This window comes from Myodes glareolus, chromosome 17 (assembly GCF_982192425.1).
Source record: "Myodes glareolus chromosome 17, mMyoGla1.1, whole genome shotgun sequence".
Taxonomy (NCBI): Eukaryota; Metazoa; Chordata; class Mammalia; order Rodentia; family Cricetidae; genus Myodes; species Myodes glareolus.
The window spans coordinates 20,766,305-20,785,586 of record NC_142042.1 but is presented as its reverse complement, the minus strand read 5'-3'; the positions used below and the strand labels follow the sequence as shown (position 1 = coordinate 20,785,586).

Here is a 19,282-nt window from a genome sequence, read left to right as displayed (position 1 = left end):
AAGGGATGGCAACTGAACTAAGCTTCTGCGCCCTGCTGTTTGACATCGGAAATGACTCCAAACAGTGGTCCAGCCAAGCCCAAACTCCACTGTATTTCCCAAAGGCACAACGGTCACTGAAAAAGAAAGCCCATCCCAGATGGTTTTCTTACTGTCTGAAGGCCACTGCTTTGTGCTGTTCGCCTGTTTATACTTTAACTCCCATGCTTCTCTTTAAATGGGGTGATGCTGGCTGAAGATACTTTGTGCTGAACTGAAACCGGGTGCTCTGAGGCAGGGCCGTATCTGAGCAGGATTCTGGGAATGCAACTCTGTATCCTTCACTTGGGTATTCCTCCAGAGATGTGAAGAGGTCCTGGCAGCTAAGAGCATGCCTTACTTCCTAGTGTAGCTGCCATGAGCAGACCAGAAAAGTCATGCATTTGCCAGGTACAAAATACCATGACTGCACTTTTGAGAAGGGGCTGCGCTGTTTGTGCTAAACTGCAGACAAACATGGCAGGAAACCTCAGAGAACTGGCTCACACCCAAGTGGAATAAGAAAGTTTGACCTTGATATGAAAATGCTTTCGTTCTGAAGGACGCGCCTGAGTGCTCTGTACCAGGGTTGGGGCGCATGAGGTGACATCCCTAAGGATGCTTAAAGCTCTATTTACTCTAGGACAAAAATGTGGCTGCCCAAAGATACAGGGGCTATGTCGTCCTTTCTAGCAAATATAAAAAACCACAACCTGTCCTGGAAAACTCACAACAATCATCCTCCAAATGTGTACTTAAATCTCTGAAAAACATGGATGCCACCAGACATCTGCTGCATGCCATGCCCATGCCTGTGGCCAAGTAACTCCTATAACATCCTGCCTCAGGAATACGCCTTGCATTGCGTCATCATGCTTTCTTGATTGGGAATCTGGAGACTTGTTAATCCATCTAGTCCAGTAGGACCCTAAGAGGTAGATCCCGACCTTCACACTGACTCCACCTTAGCTGGATGTGAAAGCATCCAGGCCACAGAAAAGAGCATTCCACAGTTAGCAGTCAAAATGCCTGTGTGAGAAGGGCATTTTCACTGCAAGTGGTTTGGAGAAACACTTAGGCTTTCTCAAAGATTTCCTTTTCTGCCCTGCAAAGGATGAGCTCTTATATGTAGTCACATAGAATTCTACCGAATCTGCTTATGAGAGCAAACCAACATGCCCACTCCACCCCCACCTCTGTGAAAGGGACTCAACCATACAGTGCAGTGTTTCTTTAAGATAATTAAATGTGTGGAACTAACAGATTTTGAGCACCTGTATGCCTAAAGCTTTACACGTGAGAATTCACTTAAACATCATGCTGATCTACACTGGAGCCATTTTATTTCTTCACTGACAGGAAAATGATGGCTGAGAGGCTGCACCCAGATGGTGTCTAAGGATGGGACTTTTCAGCTGCTCTTCACAGCAGTCACATAGTTCCAACTCTGTGTCTCACTGTAAGAAAGCCTGTTCTGAGGAAACATAGTTACAACTCTGTATCTCACCGTAAGAAAGCCTGTTCTGAGGAAACATAGTTACAACTCTTTGTCTCACTGTGAGAAAGTCTGTTCTGAGGAAACATAGTTACAACTCTGTGTCTCACTGTAAGAAAGTCTGTCCTGAGGAAACATAGTTACAACTCTGTGTCTCACTGTAAGAAAGTCTGTCCTGAGGAAACATAGTTACAACTCTGTGTCTCACTGTAAGAAAGTCTGTCCTGAGGAAACATAGTTACAACTCTTTGTCTCTCCGTAAGAAAGTCTGTTCTGAGGAAACATAGTTACAACTCTGTGTCTCTCCGTAAGAAAGTCTGTTTTGAGGAAACATAGTTACAACTCTGTGTCTCAATGTAAGAAAGTCTGTCCTGAGGAAACATAGTTACAACTCTGTGTCTCACTGTAAGGAAGTCTGTTCTGAGGAAACATAGTTACAACTCTGTGTCTCACCATAAGAAAGTCTGTCCTGAGGAACACTGCAAAGAATACAGAGCATAAACGTACATCCTCAACTGGCCCAGAAGACATTTATTTAACATTTTGCCTAAGGACTGGAAGAATAAGGTGCCAGAACTTTGAATTTGAGGTTGATGTGATCCCTTTGCCTTTTAACTATGATCTGCAAGGTGTTTCTTATAGAATAGACACTGACATTTTGACAGTTCATCTCATTGCTTCTTCTATTTAGGAAAATATGTTATTTCCTGGCTAACGAGGTTCCTTGTTCTCAGACACCCATCTGTGAAATGTAATACAGTGAGAGACAGTGAGACAGAGACACACACAGAGAGAGAGAGAGAGAGAGACGAGACACACACAGACAGAAACAGACAGACACATACACAGAGACAGGTAAACATACACACACACAGAGACAGAGAGACAGAGACAGACACACTGAGAGACACAGACACACAGAGAGACAGCCAGGCATACATGTAGAAAGAGACAGAGACAAACAGACATATATACACACAGACAGATAGAAACACACACACAGACACACAGAGAGACAGAAACAGAGACAGAGAGATATACACAGAAAAACAGACACAGAAAGGGAGAGGTAGAGGGGCAGGGAGAGGGAGAGAGAGAGAGATAGAAATTCTATCTGCCCTGGTGGCTGTGACAGGCTGCCAGCTGCCAATGTTTCCTTCAATGTCAGCACTTGACCTGGAGTGGTATGTGCTTCTCAAGCTAGACTGGCATCGCTGGCGTGTTCTGCAGAACCCGGGGCCTTGGCACCTTATTTGTGAAATAACCTCAGCTTTGCCGAATACTTCAGCCTGCCACACGCAGACGCTGGTTACGTAGTATAGTGAAAGGGCAATCGCTCACAGACCACACCTTGCCTAGGGTGAAGTATCTTAATGAATAGGAAAGCCATACGAGAAAATTTAAGTCCGAGATTAACAAACTATAGCCTGCAGGAAATTCTGCTCACTGGCGGCTGTTGTAAATAAAATTTTCTTGGAACACAGCTGTCCTCGCTTACTATCCTGCTGATGGCTGTTTTCCCCCTGGAATCATAAGGCTGAATAGGTGCATCAAGAGCATTTGGCTCTCAAGCCTGAAATAGTCACTCTCTGTCCTTTACGGGTCTGCTGGCACTGAAGGTTAGCTTTGCATGACTAGAGGGTTGGAGAGTACGAACAGCACCCCTAGTTTTCCCTCTTCATTCACACGGGGAGAAACATGCTTTTCTTCAAAGTGCATCTCCACCCAGTGCAAAGCTGTGAAACCTGACTTCCCTTGCAGCTACAGATAGCTACGTGACGCCACTTTGGTCAGTGACATTCTACCAGGGCTTCTGGATGGCCGTCCAGCTCTGTGCCCTCCTCTTCCTTCCTTGGGGGGACTGGGTGTTGTGCCAGATGGGGCGTGGTCAGCACAGACTCACAAGGTGACAAGGGTGTGATTAAAAATCATAGTAAAGCTGGGCATGGTGGCACACTCCCTTGATCCCAGCACTCGGAGGGCAGAGGCAGGCAGATCTCTGTGAGTTTGAGACCAGACTGGACTACACAGTGTGTTAGTCAGGCTGAGCTGAAGTGCACAGATTCCGGTCCCTGAGGATTTCTTTGTTAACCCTGGACTGCCTACTTCCAAATGCTTATTACATCATAAAAACCAAACTACCTTTTTTTTTTTTTTTGCCTACTTTAAATTTACACAAGGAGCGATAAAGACAGAGACAAATATTTAATCCCAGCCATTGATGCTTTGGGGCTAGTCTTAACAAAATGTGATACTTAAAGTTGCCTCAGCTCTTAAATCCTATGACTTCATAAACAGAACCTAAAAACCAGAACCCTCTACTGCCTTGATGAAGGATGATACAGCGGATAAGACCTCCACAAAAGAGGCCAGTCCCACAGCATGTCAATTTTAAGTGAAAAAAAAAATCTCTGTAAACGCTCAATATGATAAATATGAATGAGTACATACCGATGACCCATAAGATGTTACCTAGCAATTTTCCATTTTAAATATTATTTTACTAAGGCATAAACCTTAAAGAAAAAAATGTAAGCCTCAGACACTCATCTCGAAGCTGTTCCAATGAACCCTCCTGTGTTTCTCAGAAGGTCCAATGGGGCAAGTCACCCGAATCCCAGAGGGTGCTAGTCACTGAAACTCTCCCACATAAAAAGGGCTATTATAGGATTAGAGCCAAGGAGCACTGCAGGCAAACCTGAAGAACAAAGCCGAGGAACTGAAAGCACTTCTGTTCTCTGGATGAGCAAGCCTCTCTTAGAATGAACCTGAAACACCGGCTGGTGTCAGTCATGGCTCAGGGCTTCACTAGTATGATGTCATGAAAATGATGCAGCATACTGATTTTCATAATCATTGTCATCACAATGCCAGCTAACTCAGCTCCTGCATTCTGGATAAAAATGCCAAGAGCCAAGTATGCGGCCATCTCTGCTCTGTCCCACCCAGGCAGCCTCCACTAAGCAATAAATAACAGAGAAACACGTGTTACTTATGTACAGCAATGGAGACAGGGCGACAATAGCAAGAGGACTGAATGCTTAGAGGGTGGACTCCAAGACCCATGGAGCTCTAACTTGTATTGTGTCTGGAGGGCTGAGAGGTCCAACTGGGTAGTGTCTGCTGCACAAGCCTACAACCTGATTTCAATTCCCACCACTCACATAAAACCAAGGCACATTAGTCTACACCCATAACCCCAGTGCTGGGGCAGCAGAGACACGGGCAGCCCTGGGGCTTGCTGTCCAGCCATCACAGCATAGTTGAGCATGCTCCAGAGTCAGTGAGAGACTGCCTCAAAGAATAAGCAGGGAAGCAATTAGGGAAGACATCCGAGACTGACCTCTGGCTTCCACATGATCTGACTGTGCAAAGACGTGCTTACTGTGCACAAACATGTACACACACACACACACACACACACACACTAAACACTTGCAGGCTGAGAGAGGTAGAGAGTTACCTGAGAATGATCTATCAGTAGAATGAGCCCTTTCACCACACTGACAGGGTCTCCAGATGCTGACAGCATTTTGGACATCAAATCACTGTATCCACTGAAAAAAGTGACAGGTCTGAGCTGAACATCAAACAGGATGGCTGACATGCCCGCATAGGAGTCAAGGTTTTCCTCTCCTTCATCGGGAGTGGCTGCAATTAAGCTTTCCAGCCCCTGTGCTTCAATGACCACCTGGGGAGAAAGGGATACGAGGTTGAACCACTGCTCCCCACCTGCTCCATAATGATGGAGATGCCTCCGAGCATTTTCAGGACCCAAACCTAAATATCTTCTGTAACTAGGCAAGAATTAAAACTAAACCTCTGTGTCTGAACATAATGAAAATTAGTTTTGGCCATGTAATCTTCTCAACTACCATTGGCTTTATGGGAGATTTGATTCACTTAGATGGGGTGAAGACAGGTGAATATTCACTGGTGTGAGGCAGAGGCCGGACTCAGATGCCTCATCTGTGACTACGAAGGCCACAAGCGTTCTGGTGGTGGGCACCATCCGAGATGCTTATCTCCTGGCTCTGTCTCATAGTGTGGGCCTGCCATCTTTGTGAGCCTCTGCAAGGAGATGGAGAGGCAAGGGCAGTGCTACCCAGTCTGCTGCTCTGAGAAGCCACGTTCACATCCCAATTTCATCCCTCCCCATGAGCTGAGGTCACACTATGAGGAGGTTCACACCCTGATGACCAGTAGGTAAGGAATCCTGCATATTTTCCATCCTGCATAGTCAGGTGCTACCCACTGTGTGTCTGGCATTCCCAGGGCATATCAGAGAGCAGATGGCAATGCCTCAGCAGGGAGGGTATGGGATTCTGACCAGGATGCTGTTGAAGGGTGTGGACATTTCATATTGATGAGCAATCAAGTTTTCATAGCTATGGATCATTTTTGAAGCTTGAATAGCTTCAATCAGAAGGTTACAATCTGATATTCCTTAAATCAAAATGATGGCATAATTCATAATAACGATAAATCATCATTTAATTTTGGATTAAAATTCAACAGTTCTCAACTGCCCACACTTGATTCTTTCCTCTACTGGTAGCAAAGGAGAAATAGAAATGAACTCTTTAAGAGCTGTACACCGTGATATGAAGTTACTTGCAGGGGGAAGTCAGTCTCTGCAGAGATGAACAAACAGGCAAACACAGTATACGTTAAATACCCAGAACCCACGGGACATATCTGTGAGTGACGCTTGACTAGCAAATCCTGGCTCAACTTAGTTCTACCGATGCAGGTGTGTTTGGAGCTACAGACAGACGTCTGGGAAGTGAAACCAACCAACTACGTCAGTTTCAACTTCGGATTTGGAACTTTACGACAGAAGTCACCACCAGCGTACAGACACATCCCGTAATGCTGCTCTCCAAGGGTGTCACTTCCCTCAGAGCAGTTTCTACCACTGACAACTCAGGGGCCATGGGGTACCTGACTGCCGTGAAGGTCTGCTTTCCCGATGTACTGGAAGACGTTCAGGTTACTTCTCCTGAGAATACCAGAACCAGAGTAGAGGATGTCAAGGCTGTATGTGGATGCCGCATGGGGACCACCTAGTGACAAAACACAGGGCTCAGCGACGGCTCGGCAGTGCTAACGAGAGGGGTGGGTGGGGGGAGCTCTCCGGGTGTCACCTACGTTGTATGTAGCCAGTATAGGTGGAGGAGGACCCACTCTTGGAGAAACGGTCATAATTGTGAGCAACCATCTCCTTGAGGACCCGACGGATCATTTTGCTGCAACACAGAAGAGAAGACTTCTCATTCATGGCAATGTCTGGTTCAGAAATCAAATTGGGAATGCAACCAAATCCTCAGTGTTATAAAAAGAAGGCCACATTTTCCTCATGCCACAAGACTGGAAGAAGTGCCAGCTGGGCATCAGTGGCAAGATGAGGGCTGTCCCCTTCATTCCTCAAATAGCCGAAACAGTTTGGTGTCAAAAGGACAAAGGGTAAGGATTCCCAGTTAAGAGATGTCTTCAGCTGACTGAGAGATGTTTTGGGCAGAACACACATCTTTGAATCATCATAGTCGTGTTGTTAAAATAGTATATAAATTTAAGGAAGCTGCGCTACACAGGAGGCTGGACACCTTTTCTCTACTTTTTCTATACCTTCTAAAATCACCATTGGCAGATGATGCAGAACAGTAAATTTCCAGGATTGCTAGCTTTGTATTTTCTACCACAGGAAAAGCTCAATAAAGCCTGCAGGACAACTCTCTCCTCTAAAGCGTTCACTCTTACTTTGGACTTGTTCATGTTTACGGAATCAGCACTGAGATCTTTTCATTTCTCACTGATCATACTAATTTATCAGTAATAGTAAAATTACAACATATCACACCCCCCCCAATAGGTCTGAGGCAGAAGCATGTTGCAAGAAGGAGTCAAACTACATATCTCCCTATGCACCAGTATCAGCAGCTCACTAGATTCTTAGCTTAGAACTGAAAAGGTCATGCCGTCAAATATTCAGAGGGTTTCCTTGTGGATGAACACTACACACATTCTGCTGTGCTCCAGAGACAAGACCAGAGCCAATGAGGGCATCAGTGTGCAGGAAGACACAATAATGAAGTCCCAACAGTGGCACAGGGTTGCCAAATGGCAGTGAGCTTCCTCACAAGTCAAGTGGAGTCTGGTAACCACTTGCCAGGAAAAGAAAGAAAAAAAAAAAAGAAACACACCCCTACACTGGAAAGAGGTTCATATCAAGCAAGGCGGACCTCAACATCCCTTCCAGCTTTACAGTTTATGTGTGTGTGTGTGTGTGTGTGTGTGTGTGTGTGTGTGTGTATGTGTGTGTGTGTGTTTTCTGAGACTGATGTAAACATTTACAATGGCTTCTTTCCATTTCCTAGGCTGCTCTCTGCCCACTACCTCCTTCTTCCTGTCTCCAGATTACCAGGTTTAGAGAGCAGAGGCATCAAATACGACAGGGCCTCCTCCAAGGGGTGTCACAGAATAACAAAGAAACACAAGAATCCAAGCCACACAGGCCAGAAAGGCCCGGCCTCCTTCCTGCTCCTGCCCCACTCCCCTCCCCCTCTGACTGCCCTGCTCCTCCCTCCATTCTTACTCTACTCCTTGTCCCTCCTTCCTTCTAGTCTCTCCTTCCTCTTATCCTGGTTTCCTTGTCCTTCCACTCCCACCAATCCTAGTCCTGTGTCCCCTGCTCTAAGGAACAGCCACTCTGGGTCATTGATAGAAATTTTCAAAATTCCCCACATCTGAAAAGTTAAGATGAGAGAGCGTTTGTTGAGGACATGCTTTGTCTCATTGTGCTACTTACGAAAATAGTCCTGCTGAAAGTGCAACCAGACTTTAAAATATTCCCAACATTTGGTTACATATATACATAATTTACCAATCCACCCCAAGTTCCAAATCTCGGCCAGTGAAAGGCACACTGTTTTATCTGACTCACTTAAGAGTTTCTTTGAGGAAGTTTGATATTCATTGGATTTATGTAACACTACCCTGTGCAATGACCAGGTCATGATTATTAACTATGTGTGCACCATATCAATATACAAATCTACTTGAGTAGCAAGAGGCATACAGAACTCATCATACCTTGAGGGCATTTCAAAATTCAGGATGTCTCGCACAAAGGTGAGCATGTACTTATTCATTTCTTTGGGAAGTTCCCCAATAGACAGCAGAATGTTCTTCACATCCATGTAGGATGGGTTGTTCTTTAAGATGACAGCAGCGGCAGCCGTGCGCACGGTCTTTTCATGGACCTTACGATTCTGGTGGTATATCCTGTTCAAGGTCTTCTTCACCTATTAGAAGATGCTTAATCTCAGCACACCCATGGAGTTTTAAGGTTGATATTGGAGGGACAGTGAGGTGGGTCATCAGGTAAAGGTGTCTGTGGCCAAGCCTGACGACATGAGTTCAAACCTCTGGACCCACATGATGGAGGGGAGAACTGACTTCTAAAGGTAGCTCTCTGAGCTCTCCATGTGCGCCATGGTGAACTCTTTCTCTCTCAATAAATTAATATAATTTAAAAATTGATATTGCCGTGAAAATAGCAAGTGTTTATTTAGATATATATGTGCTATTACATTTGCTGGATTCCTTTGCAATTAGGCTGATTCCATGTGACTAGGCTAGCGTGGACCATGAACAGAACTGATGTGAATGGCTCTCAGGCAGAGGCAGTTAAGACCTGCCATACCTTCTGCTTCTCTTTCTTGACTGCTGTGAACACAGAGGCACATATCCTCCTACCCATGTTAGACACAACACGAGGAGCAAACCGTGGGTCAACTGTGAGGGTTTTCAGTTCCTGTGTTATTGTGACAGTGCTTGGCATTACCTACTATAGTCCCCAAGGCTCCTGCTGTGGCGATGGGAATTGGGGGGGAGAAGGCAATAGGAACTGGTATTTTCTAACAGTACAGTACCTCAGATTCTGTTCCTCTCTTTTTCAATGGAAAATTTAATGTACCCATTTCCAAAAGCAGTTTTATGTGCACACTAAAGGTAGAAATAGCTGCTAAACATCCCCAGGCCCAACTCATGTGCAATTCCCCAATTCAGTATTCTGTACCAGTCGCTATGGGTTGAATGTGTCTCCCCAAAGTTTACATGTGGTCATCAGTGTGGTGCTGGTACGGTGGTAGGACCCTAGACAGGTAGGGTCTAGTGGACCAGAATTAGGTCACAGAAGCATTGCCTCCAGGAGGAATGAATACAGGTTTCACAGGGCTACTTTAGTTCCTTCAAGAATTGCTTTCTATAAGGGATTGCAACACCTCCTTTGAATCTTTATTCTACACGTCCCAGGCCATTTTCTTCGGTTCTCCTTGCCTCTTGCCTTTTTCTGTCTCCTCAATCTTGCCCTTGCTCTCAGACTTGTAGGAGTTCAATAACTCACCCGAGAACAAGCAACTGGGGGAGAACCACCCAGAATGACAGCGAGGTTGGTCTTTCTTAAAAGCCCACACCTCATGCTTCACAGCCAACTGTCTTTCATACAGAAGCGGCAAGAGGACACTCAGCTGCAGAGAGCATCCTCAGCGGAAAACACTCTGCACTGAAGCACTCCCAGCTCTAACCAGATCACAATGCTGGCTGCTTCTAGAACACCATGCGTGAGCAGGTGAGACCACACAATCCAGTCAGCTGAAAACGTTACCAATGTTCCAAAATGTACAAAAGCAAAGATATTTCCAAGGAGGATTTAGCTACCTGAAACTACTAGAATTTGTTTCTTAAAATAAGAAGATGTGTTTCAGGATACAGGAACTATCTGTTCAAAATGTGAGGCTGATTTCGAACAGCCTTAAATTCAATTTAAGAGTTATTTCTAAGCAAAGGTGGGGGTGGAGAAAAACCAAAATCAAAAACAGAGAGACTTGAGAGGAGATGGCATTTGGTTTACCAGAAGTGTTTTTCCTCCCTCCTTCTGCTAAGGTGTTTACCTCGTCTGTGATGAAGGAAACATCGTATCTCTGGAGCACAGTGGTAGCCAGGTGGCTGACAGGACCTTCTCCAGCCTCGGCATACTTCAAAAGGAGCGGGATGCCTTCGGGAAGCAAGGCGTTCTTCAGAGCCAACAGGTACATCACGGTGTCCTCCTTTTTCTCTGGCTTTTCAAGTCCTCCCAGGATTAGCTTCTTAGCTTCCACCACTGCCTACAACACCACAGACCTCAGACAAAAGCCCAACTACACACTCAGACAAGAAAACATCAACTTTTAGGAACCTTGCTTTGGCTGCCAAGTACAGTTTGCTAAAGGTACTAAGTCTTCTCAAATGCATGCTTATGTGTTCTAGAGAAGCAGAGCACAATTAATAATGGGCATTTAGTGTTTAACACACTCCAAACATATAAAGTCAACATACTTCCAGACGAAGCTAAGTTATTCTTCTGGAGGAAACTTCCTCCACACCTCAAATAAAAGACAACTGTGGTTCCATATCCCCATAATTCTTTGATCACGGTTTAATACTACAGTATCCAAGTGGTTGGCTCCTGAACCTCCTGGTAAATACCACAATTCATGGGTGTTGGGATCCTTAGACAAAATCAAACAATATTTGCATGTAATCTATGTGCACCCTCCTGCTTACTTGAGCCATCTCTAGAATATGTTGTTTTCCGTATATCATGGCTATTGGATGAGTGGCTATGCTGTGTTGGGCACATGGCCATTGCATATGTATTTCCCCTCCCTGTTTTCAACCTACGGCTGGTTAAGTCTCAAATGGAGAATCCCCATTGGCAGGGGGCTCACTGTATTGATACTTTGTAGGTGATAAACTGACAAGGAATTCTTTGGGGGTGGGATGATATTCTGTGCATCTTTATATTAAAGGGTTGATATCATGTCTAGTATAAAGTCAATGCTCAGAGAGTAATGCTGACTGGGTGCTTTTATGTATGGATTTTTTTTTAGTCACAAAGTTCAACACAGAAATCGATTTTAAAAATCAGCTGTTTAATAACTATTGAAGTTGAAAATATAAAGATCTTTCATTTTTTAATATCTTAGATGCAACACTAAATTTGATTTCTGTCAAATCTCATAATCATGTTCAGTATTCTTGTTGTTGTTGGTCCTTTCTTGGATGCCTATCCTGCATTCTATCTTCAGCTGCTTCCTGTGGAACCATTTGGTCTCAAGAATGATCCTCCATATGGTTTTTAACAGGAAGCATTTAGAAGGAAAAAGCAGTGCTGTCTTTCTTTAGCAGAAGAAAATAGGGACTGACGCTAGCTCATAATAAGAATAGAGAGGAAGGGCTGTATATATTCAGCATTTTAACCTTGTGAAATAGAAAAACAGGCTTTTAAGGGATAGTTGAAGTGGGATTCCTCTCTGAATGCTGTGAATATGTTTTATTACCATTGGTTAATAAGAAGCTGCTTTGGCCTATGGCAAGGCAGAATAGAGCTAGGAAGGAAAACTAAACTGAATGCTGGGAGAAAGAAGGTTAAGTAAGAGATGCCATTTGGTTGCCAAAGGAGAGAAACACAGTAACCTTACTGGTAGGCCACAGCCTCATGGTGATACATAGATTAATAGAGGTGGGCTAATTTAAGATATAAAAGCTAGCTAAGAATATGTGTAAGCCATTGGTCAAACAGTGTTGTAATTAATATAATTTCTGTGTGATTATTCGGATCCAGGAAACAAGCACACAGGTTCTATCTATGGATATTTCTAGATTTTAATCCGCTTGGTTTTCCATACTCAGTTATGTTCATGAAGTGAATTCTTTTCTCTTTTTTAATGGAACAGATGAGAGATTTGAAAGCCTACTCAGGCAAGCAAAGACACTTTAGCAAATATGACTAAGATACGAAGTTCTAGGTGATCAGCAGCAAGTATATTCATATCACCAAAACTCACATTTGAAGACTGTACTAATCACAGAAAAAGTTCCAATCAAGGAGGAAGCTGTAGAGTACCACAACTTCTAAGGACAAGAACTATACTATACACATCACTCAAAAGAGACAAAGAAGATCATTTGATTGTGGTAAAGGATTGAGCCATCAAGAGAACAGTAAGAACTGTAGACATACACACATGCAACAACAGAACATCTGAGATATGAAAGGGGACCCACTACAACCCAAGAAACACAGAGGACTTTACACGTCACCCAAAGTCAACAAGGAGACACCTGACTTTCTTTTAAATGCATGCTCTTGAAACCCAAGCTCCACTTGGGGCAAGGATGTGTATCTGAGCCATATGCCTAATAACACATTGGATATATTCTGAGATATGCAAACCAACAAATGCAACCAACCATATCAGCAGAGTGAAGGCCAAAACAATATGGCCATCTCAACAGATGCAGAAGAGACACGAGACAAAATGGGACCTCCGGTTCTGATAGCGCTCTACAAATTAGGTGTAAAAAAAGTGTCCCACATGATAAAAGCCATAGGTGGTGAATTCATAGCTAGCACACTACACAGTGAAAAGCTGAAGGCTTCTCAGGAACAAGACAAGAATGTTCAGTGGGCACTATTATTCATCAGTGTACGTAGTGCTAACCAGAATAACTAGCCGAGAAATAGAAATAACAGTCATTAAGTAGGGAAATAAGTATGTTTCATGGCCAGGTGACTTTAAACCCAGGGAAGCCTACAGAGTCCACCATCTCACTGTTGGCACTGATAAATGGACCTGGTAAAGTGGCAGGACACAATGTCAACCAACAACAGTAGTGTTTCCAAATATCAGCAATGTAATGTCTGAGAAGGAAGTTAAGAAAGCAGCCCTTTTATAACAGCATCAAAAATACTGAAGAGTATTTATAACCCAGGAAGGGAGACACTGTATACAAAACACTAAGAAATGGTGATTTAAACAATAGAAGATATCACTGATAGGTAAAGAATATTCCATATTGGAAGAATTGATATCATTAAATGTGTATGTGATCCAAAGCCATCTGCAGACTCAATGCAATCCATATAAACATATCAATGACATTCTTCATAGAACTAAAAGATAGAATTCTAAAATCTGTACAGGATAAAAAAGACACTGAATGGCCAAAGTAATAAAAAGAACAAAGCTAGAAACATCACCTTACTGTATTTTAAAATACAGTACTAAGCCACAGTCATAAAAATGGCACACTGTTGGTATAAATTTATAGAAACAACAGCCCATGGTATTAGTCTGGAATAAATAAGTCTACACAGCAATGGTCAAATGAGTTTTTCCACAAAAAAAATGTCAAGAATATGCAATAGGGGAAAATAGTGTCTTCAATAATGGCTTGGAGAAAAATGTACATTCATATACAGAAGAATGAAAGTGAACTCTTAACTAAGTCCTGTACAAGAATTAGCTCAAAATCAAAGAAGGATTTAAACTTGAGATCTGAAACGATGTGGAGCTTACACTCCAGTGGGAGACAGAAATAGACGAGAAAGCTAATGAGCAGCTCAACTGTAAGGTACGGGGGATGGAAATGATTGATAGGCATGAAGGAAACGGGAAGTTGGGGGCTGGGGAGTGGCTGTGCGGCATTGCATTGGGCAGTCTGGACAGCAGGACACGGGACAGTGGCACTTACTTTGAGCTTGCAGCCTTCATTCTGGCACAGCTTCCTGACAAGGGCTCCGATGATGATCATAACTGTTTCTCTGATGTCATTGCTCGCAAACGAGCCTTTGAACTTACTCTGTGGGCAAGCAGGGATCGAACAGGCCATCAGAACACTTCAGCATTCCAAAGGGACACTTTCAGTTAATCAAGTAACATGCATCTAGGGAAATGATTCAGTGTTTCTAGACAACAAATTCAGATTTTTTTTGAGACACTGCTGAGACATTTTTAGAAACATGCTGTCTAGTTTTGCATGAAGGATTATTAGAATGCCCGACCTTATAAGGGGATCTTATTTCCAGTCTGTGAACCCTCAGGCTTCAGGGGTTGGATTAATTGGGTTAGTCTAGTCTTTATATGAACCAGGGACATCAATGTGTATGTAGAAACAGATGAAGATTTCTGAAGTGAAAGTAATTTAACTGTTTATGGAAGGGTCACATAGATTCTCCGCTCCAGTGTTCTCTTCTTTGCCACATGTAAAATAGGTGGCCATAATTGTCAGACTGTCATAAAGCATAGGCTGTGATGGTCACTAGGCCTGCTAACTGAGGAGGTTTGCTGTGCTGCTGCTGGCTGATGCACAGAAAGGAGCCCAGCGACCTCAGAATGTGAGTGCTGGGAGGGCGCACTCTCTGGCCCCGGCTCTGACTGGATCCACTTTAAGGCCTCCCTACACCCCAGGAGCTTGCGTTTATCGTTTTTTATTTTAGCAGTCCAGGGTCACTGTCGTTCCAGGATCCCTGACTTACAAGGAGGGCTCGAAGGAGTTCTTCGTCGGGGTGGGAGGCAAATCCGCAGGCATAGAGGAACCTCTCCTGGAGAACAATGCTGCTGTCACTTTTGAAATCCAGGAAGTCCAGGATGGCTTCCAGCGCGTCTGGAGTCTGAGCGGAGGTGACAGCATCCACCAGCTGAGGCCTGTAAAGCAGGCGTCTCCTCAGGTACCAGTGCTTACAACGGAATTGCTACAGATCTGCCACCCATTAACCCGAACTTCCTAAAGAAGTACATTTTTCCTTTGAACGAAAAGTATGAATAATACATTCTTCAAAGAACCTCTTAATTCTACTTAAGCTTCTCTGATTCTCTTTCTCTTTTCTCAGAACATACAAATGCTACACTATGCTTGCCTAAGCAAACTACAACTTGGAGATTTGTAGGTTAAAATTATGTGCATAAAACCATAAATTAGGCTCAAAATGTTCTCTATGTGAGTAACACATAGGCGCTGAAGTGCCAGATTGAATACTTTTCTCTAATTAGATTTGTAAATATACACATTTCTCAAACTCCTAGTTCAACCAAAGCACAATTACTGATAGAAAACGGATAACTATTTCAAATTCATACATAAGAGAGAAGTGTTTTCCCTTTAGAAATAAAGATGCCATGGTATAGCTCTATTTTATCCACAACAAATGTGTTATTGTCTTCCACAGAAAGATTCTAGTTAAAAACTAGCCATGAAAAATATCTTTGGTTACTTGAGTCTGGGCATGATAAAATTTGTAACTGATTTTTCATGCTACTGAGCATATGACTGAATGTGAATATGAATAATGAATATAATTACTACATACTGAGCTCCTGCTCATAGTGGCTCAGTTTTGTAATTCTAGCACTAAGGAGGCTGAGGCAGAAGGATCAACCCAGGTCCAAGGCTAGTCTGGGCTACATAGTAAGTTTCAGGATAGCCTGGACTACAGAGCAAAACCAACAGGACTGGAGACACGGCTCAGTGATTTAGGGTGCTGCTGCTCTTGCAGAAGAACCAGGTTTAATTCCCAGCACCCGTATGGCAGCTCATAACAGCCCATGATCCCAGTTCCAGAGGACCCAATACCCTCTTCTGACCTCCAGGGACAACTGGCATGCATGGTGTACATACATACATGTAGCAGTGTTCAAACACATAAAGTAAATTAATTTTTTTAGAAAAATAAAAAGACAGTAAGAGTGTAAAACCATTTTCCTGACAGACAACCCTGAGCAATGATGTGGGCTTACAGCACTTCCTTCTTCTCTGCCTTCAGAATCTGCAGGATCTCTTCTCTCTTTGCAGTCCTGAGGTGCTGAATGAAGGCCAGGAAGCTGCTGACGGCCTCGGCCTTGGACAGGTGGTCGGGCTCCAGGTGTTTTCTGATAGACTGCCAGAGCTCTGCCAGCTGCAAAACACAGGCACGGGGCAGCCCCTTCATTCTGAGCTCCCGATTTACAAAGGTAGCATTCACCGCAGAGACACAGTGGTCACCCGGATCATTTCGTATAATGTATGAGGCTAGAAGCAAATACAGTGGGCTGCTTCCCCTGGGGGCCATGCCTCCACAGGTTTTTTTTTTTTTGTTTGGTTTTGTTTTGTAGTTTTCAGTTAGTGCTGAACTTGCAGGACCTTGGACAAGAGCCAAGGGATGGTTGGATGTGTTGGTCCCAATGACTGGCGTGATAACAACATCTGAGGCCAGACTTGGAGCGTGTTACTGAAAGTGTGCAGACTTTTAATTGACAGCAGGGCGCCTGGTATTTGGGAAGGGCAAAGTGAGATCTGCTGCAGAGCTGTACCCCTTTTCTAACTTACTTGAACCTCGCTGAAAATTAAATTTTCAAATACTTTGAGCTCCCTACTCGCCTCACAGTGGAATTCAGTGTCACGCTGTTGTTGGGATCTGCACTGTTCAGAGACCGTATCTATGCTTAGGGGGCAGCAGAATTGGGTAAAAGGTCATTTCTCACACGCTACAGCTATCGGACAATGGTTTTGAAAATAGTAGTAATTCTAATCAGTAGCATCTTTCAGTTTTGAAACAAGCCAACAATTTAACTTCCTCACATCTATACTTTTTTTTTTAACCTCATGCATAGAATGCTAGATTCTATCCATGACTGCTGTGTGGTAAATCACCATACTATCTGTATTAAAACGATTGATTCCTTTATAGAATGAGATGATATTTTTGCTGCAGAAAGAAAGGAAGGACAAAAGAAAGGAAGGAGGGATGGAATGAAGGAAGGAAAAGAAGGAGATCGAGAAGAAAGGAAGTAAGGCAGGGAGTGAGTGAGGGAGGGAGAAAGGAAGGAAGGAAGGAAGGAAGGGAGTGAGTGAGGGAGGGAGAAAGGAAGGAAGGAAGGAAGGAAGGGAGGGAGGGAGGGAGGGAGGGAGGAAGGATGGGAAGGAGGCGGGGGGGGGGGAGGGGAGCAATTCTCATCCAGCGTTAGTCCGGGTTTGCTCATACTTACAGAAGGGCAGCCCTTGCAGGTCTTAGGGAGGACCTGCCCCACTATGGGAATGGCTGTGTACTTGGAGTCAAGTGCTTTGATTACACCTGCAACTTGTTTCCCGGGTACCAGCCGCGGACCTGCTTCAGTCGTCTTCAGCTCCAAATTCTGCCTGTGCAGCACCAGGTGGAAACAGCAGAAGATAAGATTTTATGTGTATGAGAGAGGGGGGAATACCAAAACTAAAGTTCTTTAAAAAACACAAAACCAACTAATCTACTCCATTTACACTTGCGCTACACCATCTCCAGCGACACCTTAAACCTCAGAAAATTAAAAAATTTTTCTGGTATAACTGTTTTATTCAAAGACTTGGGAGTTTAAGTCTAGACTTTCAAAATATCTGAAATTCTGCCTTGATGCTGGACAAGACACGATGTCAGCCCTTTTGAGTTTGGACCTGCTTTCTGAAAGCCGTGTTCAAGGCAATCACGTGCCATCTACTAACCAAGCCAGTCAGCAAAGCTTATTCCAAAAAAATGGTCTCAACAGTGATCCTTTTCTGATGTACTCTTCTAGAATTTAATCTTTCTGTCATCAAAAGACAGAAAAAACTAGTATTTCACATGTGTTACTTTAGATTATGTGAAAAATGAAGGTGAACAAATTGAACTCAATTTTTTCAAGGAATTTACAGTCGAAATAAAGAAGCCCGGTGGGCCTGCACATGCGGACACACACACATACACACACTCACACACACCTATTTACAAATCAAATACAATAACGGATACAAGAAAAAGTTAAATACAATAATATATGGAGGAAAATAAAAATTTTGGCATTGTCTTACTTTGATACTATTTTTCCTGCAATGGTCTGTAGGAAGTTCAAGGAAAATGCCCTTGTCTCTTCTGCAAAGACAGCCGTGACAAAGCTGTCCTCTATCTTATAGGTGGTGACGGAGGTGGCTTTTGAACTGACACCCAACACCTGCATAAGTAAACAAATAAGTGAATAAGTAGAAAGTAATTATTCTTAATCTTTAATGGAATCAAATGGCATCTGTCTTTCAACTTTCAAGGGTGCCTCTTTTGCACCACTGGCCACCACCCACGCTCACAACACACTGAAATATCTATTCATTTGGCACATGTGAAAACCTAACCGGAAAAGGAGAAATACCTTCAAGCTATATTGCTCTGTTCTTCTCTACTACTTTAAGTCTCTGCAGAATGTCACTAATGAACGCCTCAAGGAAAGGAATAGCTGTCATACCTGATTTACGGTTGTAAATCCAGACCTCTCGATTTTGCATGTATCCAGGGCTTTAGTCTTGACCACTTTGTCTTGCTGAGCCTGGTAGGTCACTTTACAGTCCCCAGAGATGTCTACCTGGAACAGAAAGTTAAGAGCGTCGTCCCTGGGACGCTGTGTGGAGCATCATCTTCCTTCTCACAGAAAGAGGCTTGATTCCTGGGCTCCTGACATCCATGGCAGAACCCCACCTTACCGCAGGATGTCCAAACAAAAAGCAGAAGTGCTTGAAGGCTCCTACAGGATGCTGATTCTTTCTTTTGTTGAGTCTTTTTTTTTTATTTATTATGTATACAATATTCTGTCTATGTGTATGCCTGCAGGCCAGAAGAGGGCACCAGACCCCATTACAGATGGTTGTGAGCCACCATGTGGTTGCTGGGAATTGAACTCAGGACCTTTGGAAGAGCAGGCAATGCTCTTAACCTCTGAGCCATCTCTCCAGCCCCTCTTTTGTTGAGTCTTAAAGTATGTCCTCAGCTTGACCCCGGAATCATGAGCAATTCCTACTTCTCTCTGAGCTTAGGATTTGGACAAATTGCCTGACCATAACTGAAATCTCTGGTCATGTGGGTAATTATCAGGGGAATGGGAGATGTTTTTAAAGGCTGTATCAAGATGGGAT

At 43.6% G+C, this 19,282-nt stretch overlaps 1 protein-coding gene across 1 annotated transcript in view; it reads right to left on the bottom strand.

Moving 5' to 3' along the window:
* The window catches only part of Mttp (microsomal triglyceride transfer protein), a 38,847-nt gene that overhangs the window by 5,942 nt on the left and 13,623 nt on the right, over positions 1-19,282 (bottom strand). The window contains exons 5-15 of the mRNA XM_048456840.3: positions 18,619-18,735; positions 18,194-18,333; positions 17,362-17,512; positions 16,135-16,292; positions 14,877-15,045; positions 14,093-14,200; positions 10,468-10,680; positions 8,606-8,817; positions 6,665-6,762; positions 6,458-6,579; positions 4,977-5,204 (exon numbers count right to left, since the gene is read on the bottom strand). Coding sequence (XP_048312797.3) covers positions 4,977-5,204; positions 6,458-6,579; positions 6,665-6,762; positions 8,606-8,817; positions 10,468-10,680; positions 14,093-14,200; positions 14,877-15,045; positions 16,135-16,292; positions 17,362-17,512; positions 18,194-18,333; positions 18,619-18,735 — 1,716 coding nt within the window. The remainder of the gene's footprint in view (positions 1-4,976; positions 5,205-6,457; positions 6,580-6,664; positions 6,763-8,605; positions 8,818-10,467; positions 10,681-14,092; positions 14,201-14,876; positions 15,046-16,134; positions 16,293-17,361; positions 17,513-18,193; positions 18,334-18,618; positions 18,736-19,282) is intronic.